Genomic DNA, 24225 nt, shown 5'->3' with positions numbered 1-24225 from the left:
CTGCAGGGTGAAAATAGAGGAAACAGGCTTGTGGTCACTGACGGTGTACTCCATGTGGCTACGGTAAAAGTGCTGGGTCACCCGGGTGCCACTGGTCAGTCCTGACACTGAGCTGCGCTTGGACATGTTGTTGCTTGGCGGTGCCATTGGCCTTAAACGCCAAAGAATGCGGTCGGTCCATGCTGGCTTACGTTTTTTTCCACTAGAAAAAAATATAAAAACAGAATTGCATAAAAAGGGCAACAAGCCCTTTTACAAACCAGCGCAAATAAATCTATTCTACTAGGTTCTAACAGTACAGCACTAAACTATAAACTACTAAGATCTAACAGTGATTGTGTTTCTATTTACTTTATCATTTGATAACTGAAGAAATCTAATTGTGTCAATGTGTTCACATGTGTTTACATGTACTTGGGTAAACAATAATGGGCAATAAGAAAACTCTGGATTCACAAAAGTCAGGTAATCTATAGGATATCTGTATTGCAACCAGCCAATTGTCCCATAGACGCACACCATTCTTAAAAAAGGCTTTTTATATACATTGACCCACTGAGATCAGATTATTGAATGCATGTAAGCACAACGACACTGTTCATCAAAATGTATGAGAGTATTAAGATATAATATGTTTTTGTTTTATATTTGTTTCGATACATCAACAGATTTTTTACAAATTATTTTTAACTTTAAAGCAAAAATATTAAAACATTGGTTTCTAAAGTATGATTTCATTGCTAAGGTGATGCTATGTAGTTGCTATGGTGTTGCTAGGAGGATAATTATGTGTTGCTATGCAGTTTTCGTCAGACTCACTAGGAAAGGAAAATAAAAATAGTTTGATTTTGCCTTTTTGTGGAGAAGAGGAAAGTAGATGCTTAGCAACAGAATATAAATCAGAGAGTGTGACTAGCATACAGCTTTCAGTATATACCTGCAGTACACACTGCTGATTTTAATACACTATATTATCAAACATATTAAACAAAAAACATGAATTAACATTTAATTTTAGGCCTACACACTACTCACATATGTAGTTGACTGCACACTAATCATTTAAAAAATGCAACAAAAAAATGAGAATAAAAATAAAAAAATAAAAAATAGCAGTATCTTTTAGCATTTTTTCTTTAGGCTAGGCATCAACGTGCAGCTTTGTGTCTATGCTATCACAGCAGCGGGAAAAGGACACTTTACGTGCCTCGAAATGCACAAAAGGCATGTACTAGTTCTCTTAATTAATCATTGGAGTGTTTTGGGCATAAAGTAAAGGCATAAATATAGACTGTTGGCAGGGTGTAGGATAGCACTGAGCATCACGATGAGCCTTGAGCAAGGTGTCAGATGAGATCCCTAGTCGCCATGGCCGCCCACCACTCCATGCATGTGTGCTCACTCTATGTCACTGAGTGTTTGTGACCAGTTTGAGAGGCTAGGATTAAAGTCTCAGTAAGGACAGCATTTATGAAGGTTAGGGTCACTTTAATGCACAACAACTGCGGCTTCAGACACCTTCATTTATTAGCCGTACCTGGTGTCATATGTGTCTGTCCCCACATCAAACTTGTAGGTTGGAGGGAATTTGAGTGGCCCTTCCTCAAAGCCTTCCAGTACGGTTTCACTGTCTTTGGCCAAGTTCAGCTGCGAACAAGGAGAAAAGACCAATAAATGTGTAAACAAATACTGGTTCATGCAAATTACTTTCATTTACGCAACAATCTACAGTAAGCACTGACAGCAACTGACAAAATAGAAGTTTCAGAATTAATACTAAAAATGGGTTTCATAGGGACTGTTTTTTTTTTATTACTATTAATAGATAAATAAAGATTCATAAATTAGACCAACATTCAATAAAACAGAGTACTATATATGCTTTAATATGCATTGCTCTGTCAATATTGTTTAGTTTATGTCCTAACAACAAATCTAACATTGAAAAATAGCCAGTCCTCCAGAGGTTGGAAAAACACAAGAGACATAATAGATTATATATCGACTATATACAACAAGCCCAATACTTATGCTTTTCTGTACTCAATTACCATATTTTCCACACTATAAGGCGCCTTATAATACGGTGCACCTTATGATTGAATTTTTACCAGTCAGATATTAAGGAGCATTAAAATCATTCCGTTGAAGTACAGCGTTATACAGGAGTTTCAGTTACTGAAACTTTTTTACTGAGAGTTCACTTAAAATACGGTGCACCTTACACTCTTTAAAATACGGTACTTCAGTTATTTCCTTATTTTAACTGAATATTTCTTACCTGGTCTTTTTCCCATAGCAGAGGGAGTTTGTTATTGTCAATAGCTGTTTTGATTACTTGCATCTCCAAGTCTTCAATGCGAAAATTGAGGTCTCCAAACCAGAAAACAACACTGTAAATAACAAAATGTAGACAATTTTATCTTCTGAAGCCTTATAAAACTATTGTAACATCAAACAATGCAGAAGAATATTGCTGCTATTGTTTATTAAAACTAATCAGCCAGATCAAATTTACCATTATAGCCTATATAAAGATACACATTTACATAATAGAGCCACAGGGTAATCGTGGAAGAGGTGTTTGTGTGTATCTGCATGTGTAACTCACTCATGATCCAGGACTCCCATCGCAGCCTGGCCTTCAAACTGCTGCTGCTGCAGAATGCTCTCAAAATCTTCCATGCGCTGATCTGAGTTCTCCATGTGTGCAGGCAGGTGGCAGTTTAAGAAACAGATCGAGTGGCCAAACACATTCATGCGAGCACTCACACCGCCCTTATTGCCCTGCCAGAGAGAGCATCACAAGTGCTGATTAGGGAGAGTGGGTGGGATGGAAGGTGTGGTAGAGATGCACTAAAATGAAAGTCCTGTTATGGCATAGTCTAACTGTATTTGTGTCTTGCTTTTCAAAGAAATTTGATAACAAATCTTTAATGTAAAAATATTTATTGAACACTGAATATTTTCAATTGATTGTGTTTTCCACTTATTCTGGTGAATAATTTTGGTTGCCAATAATTTGGTGCATCTCTACTTCATATCACAAGCATTAGTACTGAGTCATATATTCATAAACCAATACTTTCATCACACTGGAGCATGCGCAAGTTCACTGATGATAGAAGTAAATACTACTAGAGTAAAAGTAGTTATTCTAGTTTGATTTATTAAATTCTTTCATTCTTTCAAATTTTTAGATTCTTTCATTAGCTTCACTTGCAGAAAAACAGCTGAAGAATGTAAACGATAGATTTTAAAAAGAGACCTTTAACACAGCTTCCTTTACAAAACTAAATATTTTAAATAGTTTCATTAACATTCTAAAAAAAAAACTAAATACTTAATATTTAAGAATCCAAAAGAGATATTACTCAAAAGCTCTATTACACAGGGCATTGCAGTATTAAAATCAGCCAATATTCGCTTCTTTCTCCAGTTATATTATATTCAATTTACTGTATTACTGTGTTATTGCTCTTGATTTTTTCTCACCTCATATCAGAGTTTTATCACTTGTGCTGAATAAATGATTCTGCACTCAATAATTCCATTTCTCTCTTTCTGAGTAAATAATTGGTATTTGCTGTTGTTTTTTTCTATTTTACTTGAACAAAGACAATCATATTGCAAGAAACAGCAGTGTGTTCTCATTTCTCTCCAGACAGGACGGAGCGTTTGACTCCACGGGGCTGAGCTACAGTGACTTCAGTGCGTTAACTTGTTTTGCTAACTGGCGAGCTGTATCTGCTGATTTAGCAGTGCTGTTCTACACAATATGCTGGTATGTAAAAAAAAGCATAGCGGTTTTCATTTCCCCTTCGGAACCTGTGAGCCTTTCCATCATTTGTACAGTTTTTCCCCAGAACCTGTAATTGTACTGTTATACTGTCTCATTAATATAATTTTTATATTTACACATATAAGGTTTATTCCATTCCAACTATTCCTTGGACTGAGTTACTATCAATTTGGAATAATGTTTCACAACAGTGTAAGTCAGAAATGCTGGTATAATTTTCATAAATATATAATGCACAAATATCTGTTCTAAGTGCCATATTAATTAAAATCAGTTATAAATCATTATGTACAGCACTTAAACCAGACATTGCTGCAAGTACTCTTGCTATAGTATCTGAATGCATGTATCATTTCCAAAACCACATTATTGACTATTTCGTTATTTTTTTAAATGGAAAGGTAGATCATTAGAGCAAGCTGCTCAGCACATAATGAATATTTCAGATGTTCTCTACATGAGTGCTGAACAAAAAAGCCATCGGTTTGTTGAAGAAAAACTATCGGTGACAGTATTTCAAATCAGAGCTGTGCCGTGCTGTCAGTGCTACAGGCAATTTAACTGTGATCCAGGGAGCGAATTATGAAAAGCATTCACTTCAACTTTGATTGTTTTAACAATGTTTTACTTTTCAGTTAAAAAAATAATTCAATAGTACACTGCAGGACATGCCTCTGGACCTACTACGTGTATTACAAATTATTTTCTAATTATTGGCTTAGCACTGGATGTACAAAATTCTTCACAACTCATACATTTGTGGTCAAAAGGGGCACACTGTATGTGTTCACTTGTTATTTTGTCATCATGCAATTTAACAGTCTTAAGTTTTAAGTGAACAGCGGTTAAAGCAGCTAAAATAATTGTGAGATGACTTTTAACCAAAAGACAATTATTTGGCATTGACTATGTGCTTATGTTTACAAAAGTTGAAAAAATGAACACATGAAATGAACCTTTCAGTAGTATCATGGCCATGTTGTACCAGATAAAGAAACTTCAGTTCTTTGATAGAGTACACATTTCTGCCGTGTTAGAATTTAAAATCTTTTTTAATTTCATTATTTTTGAAAAAATAATCAAAGAGGACTTACCCAGATTCCACCCAACCCAGTGCGGGTGTTCTCTGTCTGTACTCCTCTGATAAAAGGCAGGTGGTAATACTTGGCAAAGATCAGCAGTAGCACCCCCTGCATTCTCTGAGACGTAACCTGTAAACAGAGGGAAAATAAACCCAAATAAATAAAACACAAGCGGTTAAACCTAGTCATGGGTTTCTTCCATAATGCATGATTTTGCATAATGTGCTGAATAATTGATATCTGCTAATTACGCTTGCTTGAGTCTGAAGGTTTATGTGACATGGTTTGTTTGGCTTGTTTATTGGTTGAGATAATGTGTTGCATATGCAAATTCTACTGAAGTTACTGAAATTAAATATAAGGAATTAGCAAATAAAGTCCACAGAAAGACCATGTCTGCACTCTCTCTGCCTTATCTTCCAGAAGCAACACACTTAATCAGGAATAATAACTGTGCATAAATAAGAAACAAATTAATAGGAAAAAAAGTTGTTTGAATGCTTGTGTGCCCTCTAACAGAACTTGTTCAGTTCTGATTTATTTTAATGAAAGACTGATTAGAACTTGAAATACATGCCTTCCTTTAGAAGAGCTTTAGGATTTAAACACACTCCTATTTATCAAATGATGACATATCTTTCATGTATTTGTAGTTTTCCAGTTAACTGCACTTTTCTGAACAATTTTACAGTGTATCACAAAAGTGAGTTCATCTGTTACATTTCTGCAGATATTTAAATATATATTTTTATGGCAAAATCTGACAAAATGACACATATGAATGAAATATGGTCTGTGTGCAGCTTATATAACAGTGTACATTATTCTTCCCTCAAAATAACTCAATATATAGTCATGTTTAAACCACCGGCAACAGAAGTGACTACACCCCTGAAGTATCAATATTTTGTGAGGAAACCATTATTTTCCACCTCTTAACATCTTCTGAAATCTATCCACAGATTGTCTATAATGCTTTGGTCAGGGGACTGTGACAGTGAGGACTGTTCTAAATTCTCTCATCCACATGAGTTATTACTTTAAAAGTTGTAACTATCACTGCACAGTGCACCACCACTCCAGAGTCTGCATTACTCTAAAAATTGCACTCCAGAATTAAACAAATGCTGCAAATGCTTAGAATGACTCTTAAAATTTCACTTTAAATGTCAACAAAACACTTGAAACTTCTTTAAACAAGGGCAGGTAAAGGTGTGCATGCTACACACACTGTTTCTTATATTTACTTTGACTTTTATTTGATTGCAGACAGATTTGTTTGTGATCTGTCTGCTCATCTTCAATCAATTTAATACATCCATTCCTGCATTTCAGTCCTGCAACACATTCACAAAAACTTTGGTAAAGGGCATTATTGAGCTAGTTTTAAGATAAAAAACTACATAATAATGTGATTTTAAACTGGTCATTTAAGAGGACATTATAATTATGATTTAGAACAAGAGCAGTAACTACACAAGTCCGAGTTTTAAAGAGTAAAGGTGGGCTGAGGATCTTCAGTTTGTAACAATTGTGTGAGAAAAGGTCTCTATTAGTATTCCATTAGTATCAACCTTATCAACCTTTTCTTGGTAACGGTAATTTTCATTTCTGGGATGGCAGCTGCCTTCACAACATCTTTTCAAGGGATGTGCATGCATTTTTCAACAGGACAATGCAAAAACACATGCTGCACATACTGTCTGCAATCAAATAAAAGACAAATTACAAAAAGTCAAGTGTAAAAACACTTTTTATTCTTTTTTTACAGTTATACAGTATATTTCATATTATCCCAGTGGTTTGGGTTGTAAATATAATGTTCACTTGTGTCTACTACTGTATATTGCCTGGAGCATTAAAATCACTTTCATTCAAGGGTGGTTTTACATAAGCAAATATATGCAGCCTACTTTTCAAAGGCCTGTTTATGCAAATGCTGCCTAATTCTAGAATACTCATGAACACTGAAGAGCTGCACTTTTATTCTGTCCATCCCTCTCTCTCTCTCTCTCCCTCTCTAAACATTTACATGCTAAAAACAGAAGATATTTAGAATTTCTTCCCATTAATTCCTCTCACATTTGTATTCTGCTTGCAGGCATGACGGCATTGCAAACTACTTAGCATGAAGCACGTGCATGCACACACACACACACACACACACACACATATAGATACACACACAATCCCACAATCCCAGGGGCAAAGACATAGTCTCTCTAAAAGGCAAATTGCTCCCTCTTACACACACACACACTCACACACACACACACACTTCTTTCTTTGCTTGAAATTGCTTGAAATGCCCTATAGTAGTAGAAAGAAAGAGAGAGAGAGAGAGAGAGAGAGAGAGCAAGAGAAAGAGAGAATCAATGACTGTGCATCATCATCATCATGTTGCGTAATACGCCCTGCCGAGCCCTAAACTGGACTTTGTAAGTGTGTGTGTGTATGGTGGTGTGTGTATGTGTGTGCACTCACATTCATAAATGTACGCGTGCCGACTCGTACACACACACACACACACACACACACACACACGTATGCACTCAGTGTACTGCTGTGCACATACAGCTGCTGAATAAAGACTAGGATTAATACTGAAGGCTGTCAAACAATATTAGCAATCCACAATAGAAAAGTGATGATGCCAGCCCAGGGTAATTTGTGTGTGTAAGTGCGTGTAGGGTAGGGGGTGAGCATTTCAGTAATGGTGTGTGTTGCATCATGTGTGGATCAGCGTGCTGATCTCAAATTGCCTGCCTCCCCAAGGATCGCTCAAACCTACTTTTTCCTGCCTATGAGATTTGGTCTAATTGTGGAACAAGTATCTTCATTTTTGGCTGATTCTTCAGCTAGGAGACTTTTGTCTCCCCAGGTTTTAAATTCAAGCTGGAAATGAATTACAAAATGAATAGTTTATTGTGATTTCCTTTTTAAACAAAAAAATATATTTTGCATTGATTTGGAAAATTACCTGCCCCAAAACAATAATACAAAGTGATCAATTAATTAAAAGAATCAAAAAGTGTTTTTTAAACTTGTAAAACTGTGTAAAACACACATTGACAAGAACAAATGCACCAAGAAAGAGTTATGGTATATGTGACTGAATACATTATTAGACTGAAAGGATTTGTTAATGATATAAAAAGGCTCCTTTTGGGCGCCTCAAGCCTGGATACAAGATACTGATGGGTATGGAGGCATACAGGTATCCGTATGACATCCTGCAGCACCTTTAACCACCAATATTGAAGCTGTGCCTGTAGATGGATGGATGGATGGATGGATGGATGGATGGATGGATATATGCTGCTAAAAATGTTAGTTAAAACCCCTGCAATGTGGTTAAAGCATGTTCTGCCCACATCACTGAGCAGTTAGTGTCCATCGTATCGCTACTGTCGTATGCGATGGCTCCCCAGATCATCACCAACAGTTGAGAGAGTGCAAAACAAAGGCAGGATTGAAGTACTCAGCACAAGGCTTCCATACTCAAATTCAACCATCGTCAGATACCAAACAGGAACCTGGATTCTTTGCCAAAGACAATATGGTTTAGAATATGATTTAGTCTGTCACAGGTCAGGTTTCTCTATCATGACATCACTCCAAATGAAAGCAATGGTGTCTGGATGACTGACCACCAAGATTGGGAACATTTCATTAAAACAACCATCCTGTTTCTCTTAGTCCAAAGATGCGATCTTATATCATGTGGTCCAATACACACAGTAGCCTCTGAGAGACATTTTATAGGACAGAAGGGGGAGCATTTTTACAGCAATCTGTGGTGAATTATTTTATATATATATTTTTTCTAAGTAAATTATGATGTCACTGTGCGTCATTATTGGAAATAATGACAGTTTTAACAGCATGGGGATTTGTTTTGGCCTAAAATGCAACTTTTATTAGGCACAGTTTTATTTCTAGTTTCTGATTATAATTTTTAGCATTTAGATACAGTCATACAAGACTCTAAAAACTGCAAAGCATCAGAAATATACTGAAATACTGACCAACACGTATCCAAAGCGGCTGAGCGTATCCATGAAGACCTCGCTCCACTGGTCCGTGAAGAGAACATCTTTGAGTCGTTTGTTGATCATAGAGTTCACTTCCTGTAAGCTGTCAGAAGAAGGCAAAAAGGAACAGGGGAGCAAAAGAGGCTTATTGAAAAAGACAAGTGAACTAACAGCAATGCTGTAGACAAGGCATGCAAACCTTGCTGTGTGTGAACTAAACATGAAGGATTCACACAGGATTGTGTGACCAAGCCACATTCTGAACACAGCATGAGTCATCTGCTGATGCAAGACTGTTTACATACATAGATTATGTAACAGAAGCACTTTATAGACAGTATAACATGAAAGAACACACAGATACTGTATAACAACCTATGCTCGTTTACACCAGATACAGCACTTTATCTTTAATAGACATTATCAGGACTTATTCATGTAAAAAACAGTAATTATCAGACTCGCTCAAGTGGTTGGATCAGCTGCCAGGTTCCAAAAGTTTTTAGTGAACTGGGAAAATCTGCTTTTAGCTACAGAACAGCAGTGAGCTGGAACTCACTACAGGACACTCTAAAACTCAGCTCACTGGAGTCACTCAATCATTTTAAACTTTTAATATCTAACCACCTTCAGACAGATGCTCGGCTACATTGAAAATGAGGGCTGCCCTCAATGTACATCCGAGTTAAAATAAAGGTTGATTGATTGATTGATTGATTCATGTCCAATCAGAAGTTGAGTCTGATCATTTTTATTATATTTGACATAGAAATGTCATGTGCCTGGTAGTGTGCAAACTCAAAACAAAGCAAATCAAATCAAATGGATCTGTATAGTGTTTTTTACAACATATGTGACAAAAGCAGCTTTACAGCCATGTGATCGCACTGAATCTCAGTTTATTTTGGATCACTTTACAGTGTGGTATTTAAATTTGATGCATCCACTATGATCCAATGATTGTTGGTTTGAATCCAACTTTATGCTGCTTGCCCTCAGCAGCTGAAGTCAGAGAGCATAATTGATCATGCTCTCTCTGGGTGGGTGGATGGCGCGAATCACTCCCAAGTTAATTCTGATCAGCACAGACGTCTGTTAGCTAATGGATTACAGCTGGGTTGCTGCGCTTTTCTCTGAGTGCACTAGATACCCTGTGATGACTACACGTGTTGGAGGCAGCATGTGCTTATCTTTACTCTCCTATGAAAAAGGGTGTTCTAATGAATGGGTGGGGTAACTGGCATTTAAAATTAGTAAGAGAAAAGGGAAAAAAATAGATATACATTATGTATAATTACAGATCCAATACTAAACAGCTAGATCAGACTATTATGTGATTAAATAGGAAAAAAGGCAGTAATGAAAAGATAAAAAATTTAGAAGAAGCATACAGCAGTTTCAGTGGTAACATAGTGAGGTAACATACCTCATAAATATTCCGGGTAAATTCTTGGTTCAAACTAAATTAGAAGACAATACAAACATTCTTTTAAAAATGCCTGAATGCCTCCAGAGGACAGCATGGCTGCAGTCTCACAGAGAAATAAATACTTAAAGACGAAGCTGAAGAATATCATGGATACAAACAACTACTTCTTTGGTTTGAATCCATGATTTTTTTTTAACTTTGTTCCTGAATTCTGTGAAGCTTGACTTGCTCCTGTGATGCTGGTAAAGCTGGAAACAGAACCTCACTTAATGCATTGCTCTTTTGTGTGTGTGGTTTAGATTAGAAACAGGAACTGTGTAGAGAAATCTCAAATGTCACATTACCAAAAGGTTGTATAAACAGCCTAAAACTAATAAAACACACATCATATTTGGGGGTACTCTCCTATTGGTCCGCAACGAGATTATTTTACTTTATATTTTCAAATAAAGCCAAATACTGTGCAATTGTATTGGCATTTACAACCCAATTGGTTTGTTTTTATGGTAAGGATATCCAGTAAATTTAATACATCACGTTTAAGCACTTTTTATATTGTACAGAGGCTTGCAAAAGTAATCATATCCCCTGAACTTTTCACATTTTGTCACCTGACAACCAAAAACTTTTGTGATAGACAAATGGTTACACACATAATTGGGAAGAAGAACAAAAATGATACATGATTTTCATCATTTTAATCAAATGAAAATATGAAAAGTGTGATGTGTAAAAAAGAATGCAGCCCCATTTACTCTGAAACTCCTAAATTAATTGTATAGCTGTGTGCAATTTAGTCTCAGTATAATTATAATTATATATAAATATAACCTGTTCTGTGAAGTGAACAAAGAGCATCATGACCAAGAAACTCACCAGACAGGTCAGATATAAAGTTGTGGAAAAGTTAAAAGCAGGGTTAGGTTATAAAAACACACCCCAAACTTTAAGCATCCTAATGACCACTGTTCAATCCATCATCCGAAATTGGTAAAAAAAACAACAACAAAAAAAAAAAAACAACTGCAAACCTACCGAAACATGGCTGTCCACCCAAACTGACAGATCAATTAAGAAGAGAGCTGGGCAGAGAAGCAGCCAGGAGGCCCATGGTCACTCTAGATGAGCTGCAGAAATCCACCACTCAGGTGGGAGAACCTGTCCACAGGACAGCTAGCCGTGCACTCACAAATCTGCCATTATTGAAATAGTGGCAAGAAGAAAACCATAAGAAAACAGGTATAAGTAGTGCCGTTTGCACGTTGAAGAAAATGCAACAAAGAAGATGCTGTGGTCAGATGAGACCAAATTTGAACATTTTGGCCTAAATGCAAAGAGCTATGTGTGGCAGTTAAGTAACACTGAACACACAATCCCAAGGAAGGAACACAAGGAAGTTGGTCAGAGTTGATGGGAAGATGAATGGAGAAAAATAAACCTCAATAAAATACATTTAATTTTGTGGTGACAAAAGGTGACTGTGCTATATGTACAGCTGTTAACTTCTCAGGTCAAAACGTGGAGAGAGAAGACACTTACCCTACGATGTACATGTCTGTATTTCCATCGCCTACGTTCAGTCCCAACAAGGAAGTGATGTCATCTGGAGGCACAGCTGAGCCCACATTCCATGTGATAATATGTACTCTGTTGACGAAGTGGGATGCAATTCAAAACCAGCAATAAGCTGTTTAATGTGACAGGAGACAATAAACAGTGCAGTCTCTGTGCATCTGTGTATGCAAGGGTGCGTATATCATCTACAGCACTCTCTCTTATAAAATTCCATCAGTGCATCCTTTCAGCTAACCCTGTTGAGATGATTAAGGTTCCCTTTTAAAAGCCAGTAGTTTTGTTCCATTATTTTACTACCGCACACTCTCAGCCATTTAACATAATGATTAATCAACAGTACGAGAAGGCCTTGCATCCTTAGAGACTCCTCTGGAGAGCAGGAAACAAAGGGTTGAAAAGAGATGCACACACATGAAAGAGAGGCGGAGAGAGGAGAAAAGAGCTGAGAGGAGGCAGAGGAGCATCCATAAATATCTCCCATTAGCAGCAGGGCTAATAGCTCCTCTGAGACACGGCTTGGTTTACAGAAGGCAGCTTGTTCTACAGATTGAGATGCTGTGCCTTAAAAAAAGAAGTGCCAAGCTTACCACTGTGTAAAAGGTAACTAGCAGTTTAACAGGGTTCTGAACGAACATATGGTTACTTATGATTACTAATGTGATCTAATGGCTGTAATGTCTCCCATCTTCTGATTTAAGGAATTAATTCCTACATCAATCTAGACAAAAGCCCTGATATCACTCCGTTCATTTGTTACTAAATTAGCTAAATGTTATTTAGTAGTTGTACACAACCAGCGAGGCATAATACAATTCCTAATTGATGATGGCTATTGCAGGGCTCTTGATCAAACTTGGGCGAAAGAGAAGATTTAGTACAATTAATTAAATAAAGATTTTTGCCACAATGCTTGAAACTCCCTGATGATTAAAAAAAACTATACAATTATAAAAAGCAGGCAACACTGTTAACATTTATTGGTTAGACAATATTGGTAAACTGACACACTGGCACTCTTCTAATTTTCACGCTTGTAACAATCGATTTTACTCTCGAACACAGCAAACCTCCTGTATGCAAGTGTCTTGGTTTGGCTCAAAATCAGCATTTGACTGTTTTATCCTCACTTAAAATCTATATTGTTCTAAGTACCAACCCAAGTATGCACATGTGCAATTAATTCAATTGTAGTGTACAGCCTATAATTAGGTGTAATCTTTTCCGCTGTACATTTGGACTAATGCATACATTTAAACAATAGTTATTCAAGGGTACGTGAGTATAAGCTATAATTCTATGCAGAAACATGGGGACTCAAAGAAATGTCTCAATGTTTAGCCGAATATTTTCATGGTTGTGTGTTTTTTTTTTCCTCTAAAATGGATAACTTTCTATATACAGTCATATGAAAAAGTTTGGGCACCCCTATTAATCTTAATTATTTTTAAGCACAAAATTCTGAAGCACAAAATTGGTTTGGTAACCTCATTGAGCTTTGAACTTCATAGCCAGGTGTATCCAATCATGAGAAAAGGTATTTAAGGTGGACAATTGCAAGTTGTTCTTCTATTTGAATCTCCTCTGAAGAGTGGCATCATGGGCTCATCAAAACAACTCTCAAATGATCTAAAAACAAAGATTGTTCAACATAGTTGTTCAGGGGAAGGATACAAAAAGGACAATCCACAGACCACCTCCAAAGAGCTGCAGCATCATCTTGCTGCAGATGGTGTCACTGTGCATCGCTCAACAATACAGCGCACTTTACACAAGGAGAAGCTGTATGGGAGAGTGATGTGAAAGAAGACATTTCTGCAAGCACGCCACAAACAGAGTGCAAAAGCACACCTCAGGCGACTCTGTTTGTGGCGGGCTTGCAGAAATGGCTTCTTTTGCATCACTTTGTTGACCGATGCACAGTGACACCATCTGCAGCAAGATGATGCTGCAGCTCTTTGGAGGTGGTCTGTGGATTGTCCTTTTTGTATCCTTCCCCTGAACAACTATGTTGAACAATCTTTGTTTTTAGATCATTTGAGAGTTGTTTTGATGAGCCCATGATGCCACTCTTCAGAGGAGATTCAAATAGGAGAACAACTTGCAATTGGCCACCTTAAATACCTTTTCTCATGATTGGATACACCTGGCTATGAAGTTCAAAGCTCAGTGAGGTTACCAAACCAATTTTGTGCTTCAGTAAGTCAGTAAAAAGTAGTTAGGAGTATTCAAATCAATAAAATGATAAGGGTGCCCATACTTTTGCACCAGTTAAATTTTGGTTTAATGCATATTGCACATTTTCTGTTAGTACAATAAACCTCATTTCAATCCTGAAATATTACTGTGTCCATCAGTTATTAGATATATCAAACTGAAATATTTAGACCTAAAAATGATTAAGATTAATAGGGGTGCACAAACTTTTTCATATGACTGTATAGCTCTTAACAAAACTTGTTAAATAGAGGGAAAGAAAATGTGACATAACAATAGAAATATGATCTAATTCATTTATATATTTATATTTAATGCAAATAATTATTTAATGATAGGTTTCTATAGGTACAGATAGAAACCATATTGGATAATATTAATCAATATGTATTATAATATAAGGGCTACACTTGTGTCTTCTGTAATTATTATTATTCCATAAAAGAGACCGTGAACTTTTAAAATGGCTGATTTTCAAAACAAGGCCCCCAAATCCTTACATGTTACTAAGGCTAGGCTATCAATCAAAACATAATCAAAACTGACACTTAGAACCTCTAACTCTGTTAATGCTTCAGCACTGTGTGTTCAGGTACTAGCCTTAAACATGTAACATGTAAAATAAAATATATATAGATCATATTAAATAATAATTTCAGTCCTCAGTCAGATACTCCTTCAGAATTTACCTATATTTTACAGCATTATTTACACTGCCTGGCTAAAAAAAAAGATCATCAGGGAGCCTGAGATCATCATTTCCACACATGGATTATTCACCACAGAGTCCAGACCTTTACGCCATTGAGAATCTTTGGGATGTGCTGGAGAACATCCCAAAATGTGTGTATTGTATGTGCTCATGTGCAGAGGTTTTTTAAAGTTCCTCTTTAGGACACAGTCTAGGGCAGGGGTGTCCAAACGACGGCCTTTTTTTTAGCGGCCCGCGAGTTATTGTAGAAACAGAATGAAAGTTGGCCCGCTGTTAAGCAGGTATTTATAATGTGAGATTTAAAGTTTGAACGCTAGGTGTCAGAAACGGGCCAAAGAGTCTAAAAGTCTAAAAGAGGAGAGAGTGAAGTTGTACCTCAGAAAAAGGGCCAAAGAGTCTAAAAGTCTAAAAGTCTAAAAGCGGAGAGAGTGAAGTTGTACCTCAGAAAAAGGGCCAAAGAGTCTAAAAGCGGAGAGAGTGCTCAGTTGTAGAGCGGAAAAACGGGCCAAAGAGTCTAAAAGTTGCTGTAATTAAGGAGTTTAATATTAAGAGACATCATAAAATTAAACATCAGTTTGAAAAATCTTAGTTTACACAACACTGTCAAAGATAGATAAAGATAGCAAGTCAAGTAAAATGGTGTGTCAATTAAAGTAATCAGGAAAATGTATTATTTAAAGTGGTATATTTCATTATTTGTTTTATTACAGAGTCTGTGGCCGTGACTTCAAATATATTTCTCCTTCTGGCCCCCAACAAAAAAAGTTTTGACACCCCTGTTCTAGGGGTATGTGTTTTCCCCTCTTCTTTCCCCTTATATTCCTTTAACTGAAGAAATGATGGCTGCGTGTGCTCACACTCTGTGGCTTACCCTGTCTTCCTGTCCTGTCCTGTTTCCCCCTTGTATGTTATTGTATGGATGGGTTGATGGCTAATTTCGCTGGTACTTGTGACCATGTGACAATAAGGGCAATTCTGATTCTGATTCTGGCATTCTGAGGTCAGACTCTACCATTCTCAATGCAAGATCTTGATGAAAAATGAATAAAACACTGGATTGAAAAATAAATCTTGTGACATTGCAGAGGTCACAAGATTTAGAAGTTTGTGTAATCTTTATTTTGGTGGTGACTTTTTTTTGGCCAGGCAGTGTATATTTCATATTTATTTTATCTTTACAAGCCTTCTAGTGACTATGATCTTTCTGTTTTCGTCTGACTGATACCCTACAGTAACTGCTGTTTGGAGTGTTCTTTGGTTTCATGTTGTAGGGTTGTAGCCAGTAATAGTAATAATAATAGGAGTGAGATCATATTACATGAAATTACCTGAAATCTTCCACAATCTGAGGCTCAGTATCAGCTGTTCCGGCCACAGAGAGCGCCCTGTGAGGGTGAGGACCGGAGTCCAGGGACGGCGGTTTGTAGGACGGAGCTTGAGGAAGCGAGGCTGCTCTCATTGAGATGTGGCTTCTGGCCCCAACGCCATGCCCACCTACTTTGTGTCCAGCCAAAAAGGGCGGGCCGTGAGATGTGCCAGCGTGGTCCGGGTGTGCTGGACCGGAGGGCCGGCTCGGTTTGCTGGGAGCACTTGAAGCACTCGGAGCAGGTGACCCGGGTTTCTCCTGGCTTGGTTTTGGAGACTCTGGAGGTTTGGGCTCGGTCACATCAATGGATCCTTCCACTCGAGGAGTCCTCTGTGGCCTCCGCGGCCTGGCTGGAGCTGTTGGAGGTGTGTTGGGTGTAGAGACAGAATTCTCTGAGGCAGAAACAGCAGCAGGGTCGTCTTTGAGAGCAGCTTGTTCTGCTGATGATGCAGGAATATCAGGCTGGGTTTGGCTTTGTTGCTCCATTCCTGCTGAGGAAAAACACATTTACTGTATGCTTATCATCAGCTCTAGGGGATGTCACTGAAAAAAAACAGTTGATATTAAAGTCAGCCTGTATTAAAAATAACTGCATATTCCACCCATTCAGGTATTTATTTTTTAAAGGAATATGGCTGTTTAGTTTAAAATAAGTAAGGGTTTAGATGAAGACAGATGCAGAGACACACACACACATATATTAAATCAATTGCTTTTTATGGTCAGAATAGTTTTTTGTTGCAAATATCCATTCCTGTCACCCCATTTAAAAGAAATCTAAGGCACTTTGCAATCTAACATTATGTGTCATCTTAGTCTATGTAATAAATCAACAAAATGATGGTCTATATATAATATAATATATATATATATAACTCTTATAATCTGAAATGATTAGGGGATTTTTTGCTTGACAAAAAAATGAATTAACATTATTGATCACTTTTATTGATTAACCAAATGTATTATTTATTACCTGCCAAGTCAAGACGTTAACATACAAAGTTTGCTGCTTTAGTTCAGAATGGGAGATGCTAGGCTATATATGCTAACAAACAGTGTATTTAGACTGTCATTAGTCGCATCTCAGCAAATATATTAAGATTTTAGCATGTATTTACAATGTCTCTGTGTAAGTACTGAATCAGTACTGAAACAACAAATAGTGTTTTGAAGCCTCTATGCAACAAAATACTGTTTACTGCTTCCAAAGTTTTCAGTCAACACAGCTGGGTTTACTGTGAGTCATCACAACTATGTCTATTCCCCTCTAAGTGGTGAATGTCAAAATCTCTAGGAGGTATTTTCTCATGTTTTTTATCTAATTGACTCACCGTGTCCCCAATGGCTGGAAACCCCTTAAGGAGTCTTAGAGAATGACAGAACAACAGCAAGTGTCTTCAGTCCTGTCTTACTGCTCTCAGAGTACCAGCTGTGGTTCTCCACACTACATTTAGCTACTCATATTCAGAGGACACAGTGTCCTTCCAGGATGTTTGAATAGGCAAAATGTGATGCAAATGCGTACGCACATGTGTGTCACTTTAGCATTTCTAACTGTTTATCAAGACCACTGAGAGAGGGACAAGGTAGAACATGCAAATTCAAAGGATCAATGACAAGCTAAAACCAAGAGACACACATGTATTTCTTAAATTTAACTTTTGTCACAAACAAATAAAATTAAACTTTTGACCGAAGGGTGACTACCAAACACAGCTTTCAACAGGTATTTATTATACATGTTTTTAGTCATACATTTAGCTAGGGTTAGCTAGCTTAGCCACCTCAGCAGCACTATTCTAGGTACACATTTAGCTACCTCTGTAGTGCAATTTTAGTCATGAACTTACATAAGTAGGACTATTAAAGTCAAGGATAAGCGAAATTTGCACAAAGAATGGCTGACAGTCTTGGGAAACAAACAAATGCTAAGGCTAAATTAAATCAAGTAGCTAATAGTAGCTACATTAGCTTGCCCTGTACAGCTAATATGTTTTAGCTGGAAAACTAAACTCATACTAAGCATAATAAATTATAAGGAGTCTTAAGTTAAATAACAAAACAACCATAAACCTTCTGTTTATCAGCTGTTTGCTGGCTGCTGACAGCTCTCTCCCTCACTCCTGACATTGTACACAGCAGCACTCTGATACACAAAGGGTCTTATGATTTCCACAATGTGAAAAACACAGAATTGCAGAATTGTGGGACAAAATAAAATTCAGATATAAGCATGCAATAAACGAGATTTACACACAAAATTACCAAGAATTAGAACATTTTAAAAATCAGTGACCAACACTCCTGATCCAACCAAACTGAAGAGCAGTGTAATATACAGAGATTATAAATATATCAAAAATATATCAAAAAGTAGAACTTCCTACATCTAACCAGCATAGTAACATCATTCTGATATCAAACATAAGCCATCAATTAATCTTAGAAAAATGTACCATACCAGCTAACACGCTCCAATTCTTACTGCTGAGTTTGTCTGTTAGGAAATTTTGAGCTGCATTCCAGTGTTCTGACATTAATAACTAAAATAACCATCAAACCATCAAACCCCAGGACCTACTAATCTAACCAGCACAGCACCATCCATTTGTTATCAAACCCCAGAACCTACTAATCTAACCAGCACAGCACTATCCACCTGTTATCAAACCCCAGAACCTACTAATCTAACCAGCACAGCACCATCCATCTGTTATCAAACCCCAGAACCTACTAATCTAACCAGCAGACCACTATCCATCTGTTATCAAACCCCAGAACCTACAAATCTAACCAGCACAGCTCCATCCATCTGTTATCAAACCCCAGAACCTACTAATCTAACCAGCACAGCACCATCCATCTGTTATCAAACCCCAGAACCTACTAATCTAACCAGCACAGCACCATCCATCTGTTATCAAACCCCAGTACCTACTAATCTAACCAGCACAGCTCCATCCATCTGTTATCAAACCCCAGAACCTACTAATCTAACCAGCACAGCTCCATCCATCTGTTATCAAACCCCAGAACCTACTAATCTAACCAGCACAGCACCATCCATCTGTTATAAAACCCCAGCACCTACTAATCTAACCAGCACAGCACTGTCCATGTGTTATCAAACCCCAGAACATACTAATCTAACCAGCACAGCACCATCCATCTGTTATCAAACCCCAGAACCTACTAATCTAACCAGCACAGCTCCATCCATCTGTTATCAAACCCCAGAACCTACTAATCTAACCAGCACAGCACCATCCATCTGTTATAAAACCCCAGAACCTACTAATCTAACCAGCACAGCACCATCCATCTGTTATCAAACCCCAGCACCTACTAATCTAACCAGCACAGCACCATCCATCTGCTATCAAACCCCAGCACCTACTAATCTAACCAGCACAGCACCGTCCGTGTGTTATCAAACCCCAGAACATACTAATCTAACCAGCACAGCACCATCCATCTGTTATCAAACCCCAGCACCTACTAATCTAACCAGCACAGCACCGTCCGTGTGTTATCAAACCCCAGAACATACTAATCTAACCAGCACAGCACCATCCATCTGTTATCAAACCACAGAACATACTAATCTAACCAGCACAGCACCATCCATCTGTTATCAAACCCCAGAACCTACTAATCTAACCAGCACAGCTCCATCCATCTGTTATCAAACCCCAGAACCTACTAATCTAACCAGCACAGCACCATCCATCTGTTATCAAACCCCAGAACCTACTAATCTAACCAGCACAGCACCATCCATCTGTTATCAAACCCCAGAACCTACTAATCTAACCAGCACAGCACCATCCATCTGTTATCAAACCACAGAACATACTAATCTAACCAGCACAGCACCATCCATCTGTTATCAAACCCCAGAACCTACTAATCTAACCAGCACAGCGCCATCCATGTGTTATCAAACCCCAGAACATACTAATCTAACCAGCACAGCACCATCCATCTGTTATCAAACCCCAGCACCTACTAATCTAACCAGCACAGCACCATCCATCTGTTATCAAACCCCAGAACCTACTAATCTAACCAGCACAGCACCATCCATCTGTTATCAAACCCCAGAACCTACTAATCTAACCAGCACAGCACCATCCATCTGTTATCAAACCCCAGAACCTACTAATCTAACCAGCACAGCGCCATCCATCTGTTATCAAACCCCAGCACCTACTAATCTAACCAGCACAGCGCCATCCATGTGTTATCAAACCACAGAACATACTAATCTAACCAGCACAGCACCATCCATCTGTTATCAAACCCCAGAACCTACTAATCTAACCAGCACAGCTCCATCCATCTGTTATCAAACCCCAGAACCTACTAATCTAACCAGCACAGCACCATCCATCTGTTATCAAACCCCAGAACCTACTAATCTAACCAGCACAGCACCATCCATCTGTTATCAAACCCCAGAACCTACTAATCTAACCAGCACAGCACCGTCCGTGTGTTATCAAACCCCAGAACATACTAATCTAACCAGCACAGCACCATCCATCTGTTATCAAACCACAGAACATACTAATCTAACCAGCACAGCACCATCCATCTGTTATCAAACCCCAGAACCTACTAATCTAACCAGCACAGCTCCATCCATCTGTTATCAAACCCCAGAACCTACTAATCTAACCAGCACAGCGCCATCCATGTGTTATCAAACCCCAGAACATACTAATCTAACCAGCACAGCACCATCCATCTGTTATCAAACCCCAGCACCTACTAATCTAACCAGCACAGCACCATCCATCTGTTATCAAACCCCAGAACCTACTAATCTAACCAGCACAGCACCATCCATCTGTTATCAAACCCCAGAACCTACTAATCTAACCAGCACAGCACCATCCATCTGTTATCAAACCCCAGAACCTACTAATCTAACCAGCACAGCGCCATCCATCTGTTATCAAACCCCAGCACCTACTAATCTAACCAGCACAGCGCCATCCATGTGTTATCAAACCCCAGAACATACTAATCTAACCAGCACAGCACCATCCATCTGTTATCAAACCCCAGAACCTACTAATCTAACCAGCAGAGCACCATCCATCTGTTATCAAACCCCAGCACCTACTAATCTAACCAGCACAGCGCCATCCATGTGTTATCAAACCCCAGAACCTACTAATCTAACCAGCACAGCACCATCCATCTGTTATCAAACCCCAGCACCTACTAATCTAACCAGCACAGCGCCATCCATGTGTTATCAAACCCCAGAACATACTAATCTAACCAGCACAGCGCCATCCATCTGTTATCAAACCCCAGAACCTACTAATCTAACCAGCACAGCACCATCCATCTGTTATCAATCCCCAGCACCTACTAATCTAACCAGCACAGCGCCATCCATGTGTTATCAAACCCCAGAACCTACTAATCTAACCAGCACAGCACCATCCATCTGTTATCAAACCCCAGCACCTACTCATCTAACCAGCACAGCACCATCCATCTGTTATCAAACCCCAGCACCTACTAATCTAACCAGCACAGCACCGTCCATGTGTTATCAAACCCCAGAACATACTAATCTAACCAGCACAGCGCCATCCATGTGTTATCAAACCCCAGAACCTACTAATCTAACCAGCACAGCACCATCCATCTGTTATAAAACCCCAGCACCTACTAATCTAACCAGCACAGCACCATCCATCTGTTATCAAACCCCAGAACCTACTAATCTAACCAGCACAGCACCATCCATCTGTTATCAAACCTCAGAACCTACTAATCTAACCAGCACAGCACCATCCATCTGTTATCAAACCCCAGAACCTACTAATCTAACCAGCACAGCACCATCCATCTGTTATCAAACCCCAGCACCTACTAATCTAACCAGCACAGCACCATCCATCTGTTATCAAACCCCAGAACCTACTAATCTAACCAGCACAGCACCATCCATCTGTTATCAAACCTCAGAACCTACTAATCTAACCAGCACAGCACCATCCATCTGTTATCAAACCCCAGAACCTACTAATCTAACCAGCACAGCACCATCCATCTGTTATCAAACCCCAGCACCGACTAATCTAACCAGCACAGCTCCATCCATCTGTTATCAAACCCCTGATCCTAGTAATCTAACCAGCACAGCGCCATCCATCTGTTATCAAACCCCAGAACCTACTAATCTAACCAGCACAGCACCATCCATCTGTTATCAAACCCCAGAACATACTAATCTAACCAGCACAGCACCATCCATCTGTTATCAAACCCCAGAACCTACTAATCTAACCAGCACAGCACCAAACATCTGTTATCAAACCCCAGAACTTACTAATCTAACCAGCACAGCACCATCCATCTGTTATCAAACCCCAGCACCTACTAATCTAACCAGCACAGCTCCATCCATCTGTTATCAAACCCCAGATCCTACTAATCTAACCAGCACAGCGCCATCCATCTGTTATCAAACCCCAGAACCTACTAATCTAACCAGCACAGCACCATGCATCTGTTATCAAACCCCAGAACCTACTAATCTAACCAGCACAGCACCATCCATCTGTTATCAAACCCCAGAACCTACTAATCTAACCAGCACAGCACCATCCATCTGTTATCAAACCCCAGAACCTACTAATCTAACCAGCACAGCACCATCCATCTGTTATCAAACCCCAGAACCTACTAATCTAACCAGCACAGCACCAGCCATCTGTTATCAAACCCCAGAGCCTACTAATCTAACCAGCACAGCACCGTCCATCTGTTATCAACCCCCAGAACCTACTAATCTAACCAGCACAGCACCATCCATCTGTTATCAAACCCCAGCACCTACTAATCTAACCAGCACAGCGCCATCCATGTGTTATCAAACCCCAGAACATACTAATCTAACCAGCACAGCACCATCCATCTGTTATCAAACCCCAGAACCTACTAATCTAACCAGCACAGCACCATCCATCTGTTATCAAACCCCAGAACCTACTAATCTAACCAGCACAGCACCATCCATCTGTTATCAAACCCCAGAACCTACTAATCTAACCAGCACAGCTCCATCCATCTGTTATCAAACCCCAGAACATACTAATCTAACCAGCACAGCACCATCCATCTGTTATCAAACCACAGAACATACTAATCTAACCAGCACAGCTCCATCCATCTGTTATCAAACCCCAGCACCTACTAATCTAACCAGCACAGCACCATCCATCTGTTATCAAACCCCAGCACCTACTAATCTAACCAGCACAGCGCCATCCATGTGTTATCAAACCCCAGAACTAGGGCTGGCCCGAATAGCGTTTTTTGAGCTCGGGATATTCGGCACTGATTCGAAGCGAATATTCGAATATTCGTTTTTAAAAAAAGAGGTAAAAAAAAAAAAAAAAAAAAAAAAAGCAAATCACGGCCCCTTTAATCCACTGAAAAATGTTCAATTTGCTCTGACCGACGAGACATATTCACCCCGGATTTTTGGTGTTTTTATCCCCCATATTTTTTCTGTGTTTTTAGCCCAGATTTCTTTGTGTTTTCATCCCGGAATTTCTGCTGCCCCACACGCGGCTTATCCGCTGCGTAAGCAGGCTAGGAGGCTGCTGCTGCACGGTTTCTCCACTACGCAAGCCAGCCCAGTAAATTGCTGTTTGTGTTTTCACACTTAGGCTATTTGCTTAAAAAAACAAACAAAAGAAACGTTTGTTCAGGAAGTATTTTATATTCTTAAACATTGTTAATTATATTAGAGGACAGTCATTGTAAACTGTACTTGGTCTATTTCGGTTAAAGGATTGTGCAGGGCATATTACTGATTTTGTATTTTTGCACTTGGGCTATAAGCTCAATATTAAATATTTTGTTTGTTTAGAAATTATTTTATATTTTAAACCATGTTAAATTATATTAGAGTAGAGGAAAGGCATTGTTAATGACGTTATTGTACTTGGTCTATTTCGGTTTAAGCATTGTGCAG

General features: G+C 38.6%; 1 protein-coding gene across 2 annotated transcripts in view; it reads right to left on the bottom strand.

The window, feature by feature from the left end:
* The window catches only part of inpp5jb (inositol polyphosphate-5-phosphatase Jb), a 49768-nt gene that overhangs the window by 6098 nt on the left and 19445 nt on the right, over window positions 1–24225 (bottom strand). Inside the window, exons 2-9 of one of the 2 annotated variants that reach the window (XM_049470475.1) lie at window positions 16177–16705; window positions 11887–11994; window positions 8913–9021; window positions 4897–5013; window positions 2612–2787; window positions 2282–2393; window positions 1538–1647; window positions 1–202 (exon numbers count right to left, since the gene is read on the bottom strand). In XM_049470475.1, the coding sequence (XP_049326432.1) occupies window positions 1–202; window positions 1538–1647; window positions 2282–2393; window positions 2612–2787; window positions 4897–5013; window positions 8913–9021; window positions 11887–11994; window positions 16177–16700 (1458 nt within the window). In that variant the 5' untranslated portion in view covers window positions 16701–16705. The remainder of the gene's footprint in view (window positions 203–1537; window positions 1648–2281; window positions 2394–2611; window positions 2788–4896; window positions 5014–8912; window positions 9022–11886; window positions 11995–16176; window positions 16706–24225) is intronic. The other variant, XM_049470474.1, reaches the window with a different exon arrangement.

This window comes from Astyanax mexicanus, chromosome 22 (assembly GCF_023375975.1).
Source record: "Astyanax mexicanus isolate ESR-SI-001 chromosome 22, AstMex3_surface, whole genome shotgun sequence".
NCBI classification, from domain to species: domain Eukaryota; kingdom Metazoa; phylum Chordata; class Actinopteri; order Characiformes; family Acestrorhamphidae; genus Astyanax; species Astyanax mexicanus.
Note: the sequence above shows the minus strand (reverse complement) of the source record. Positions and strands in the feature narration are given on the sequence as shown.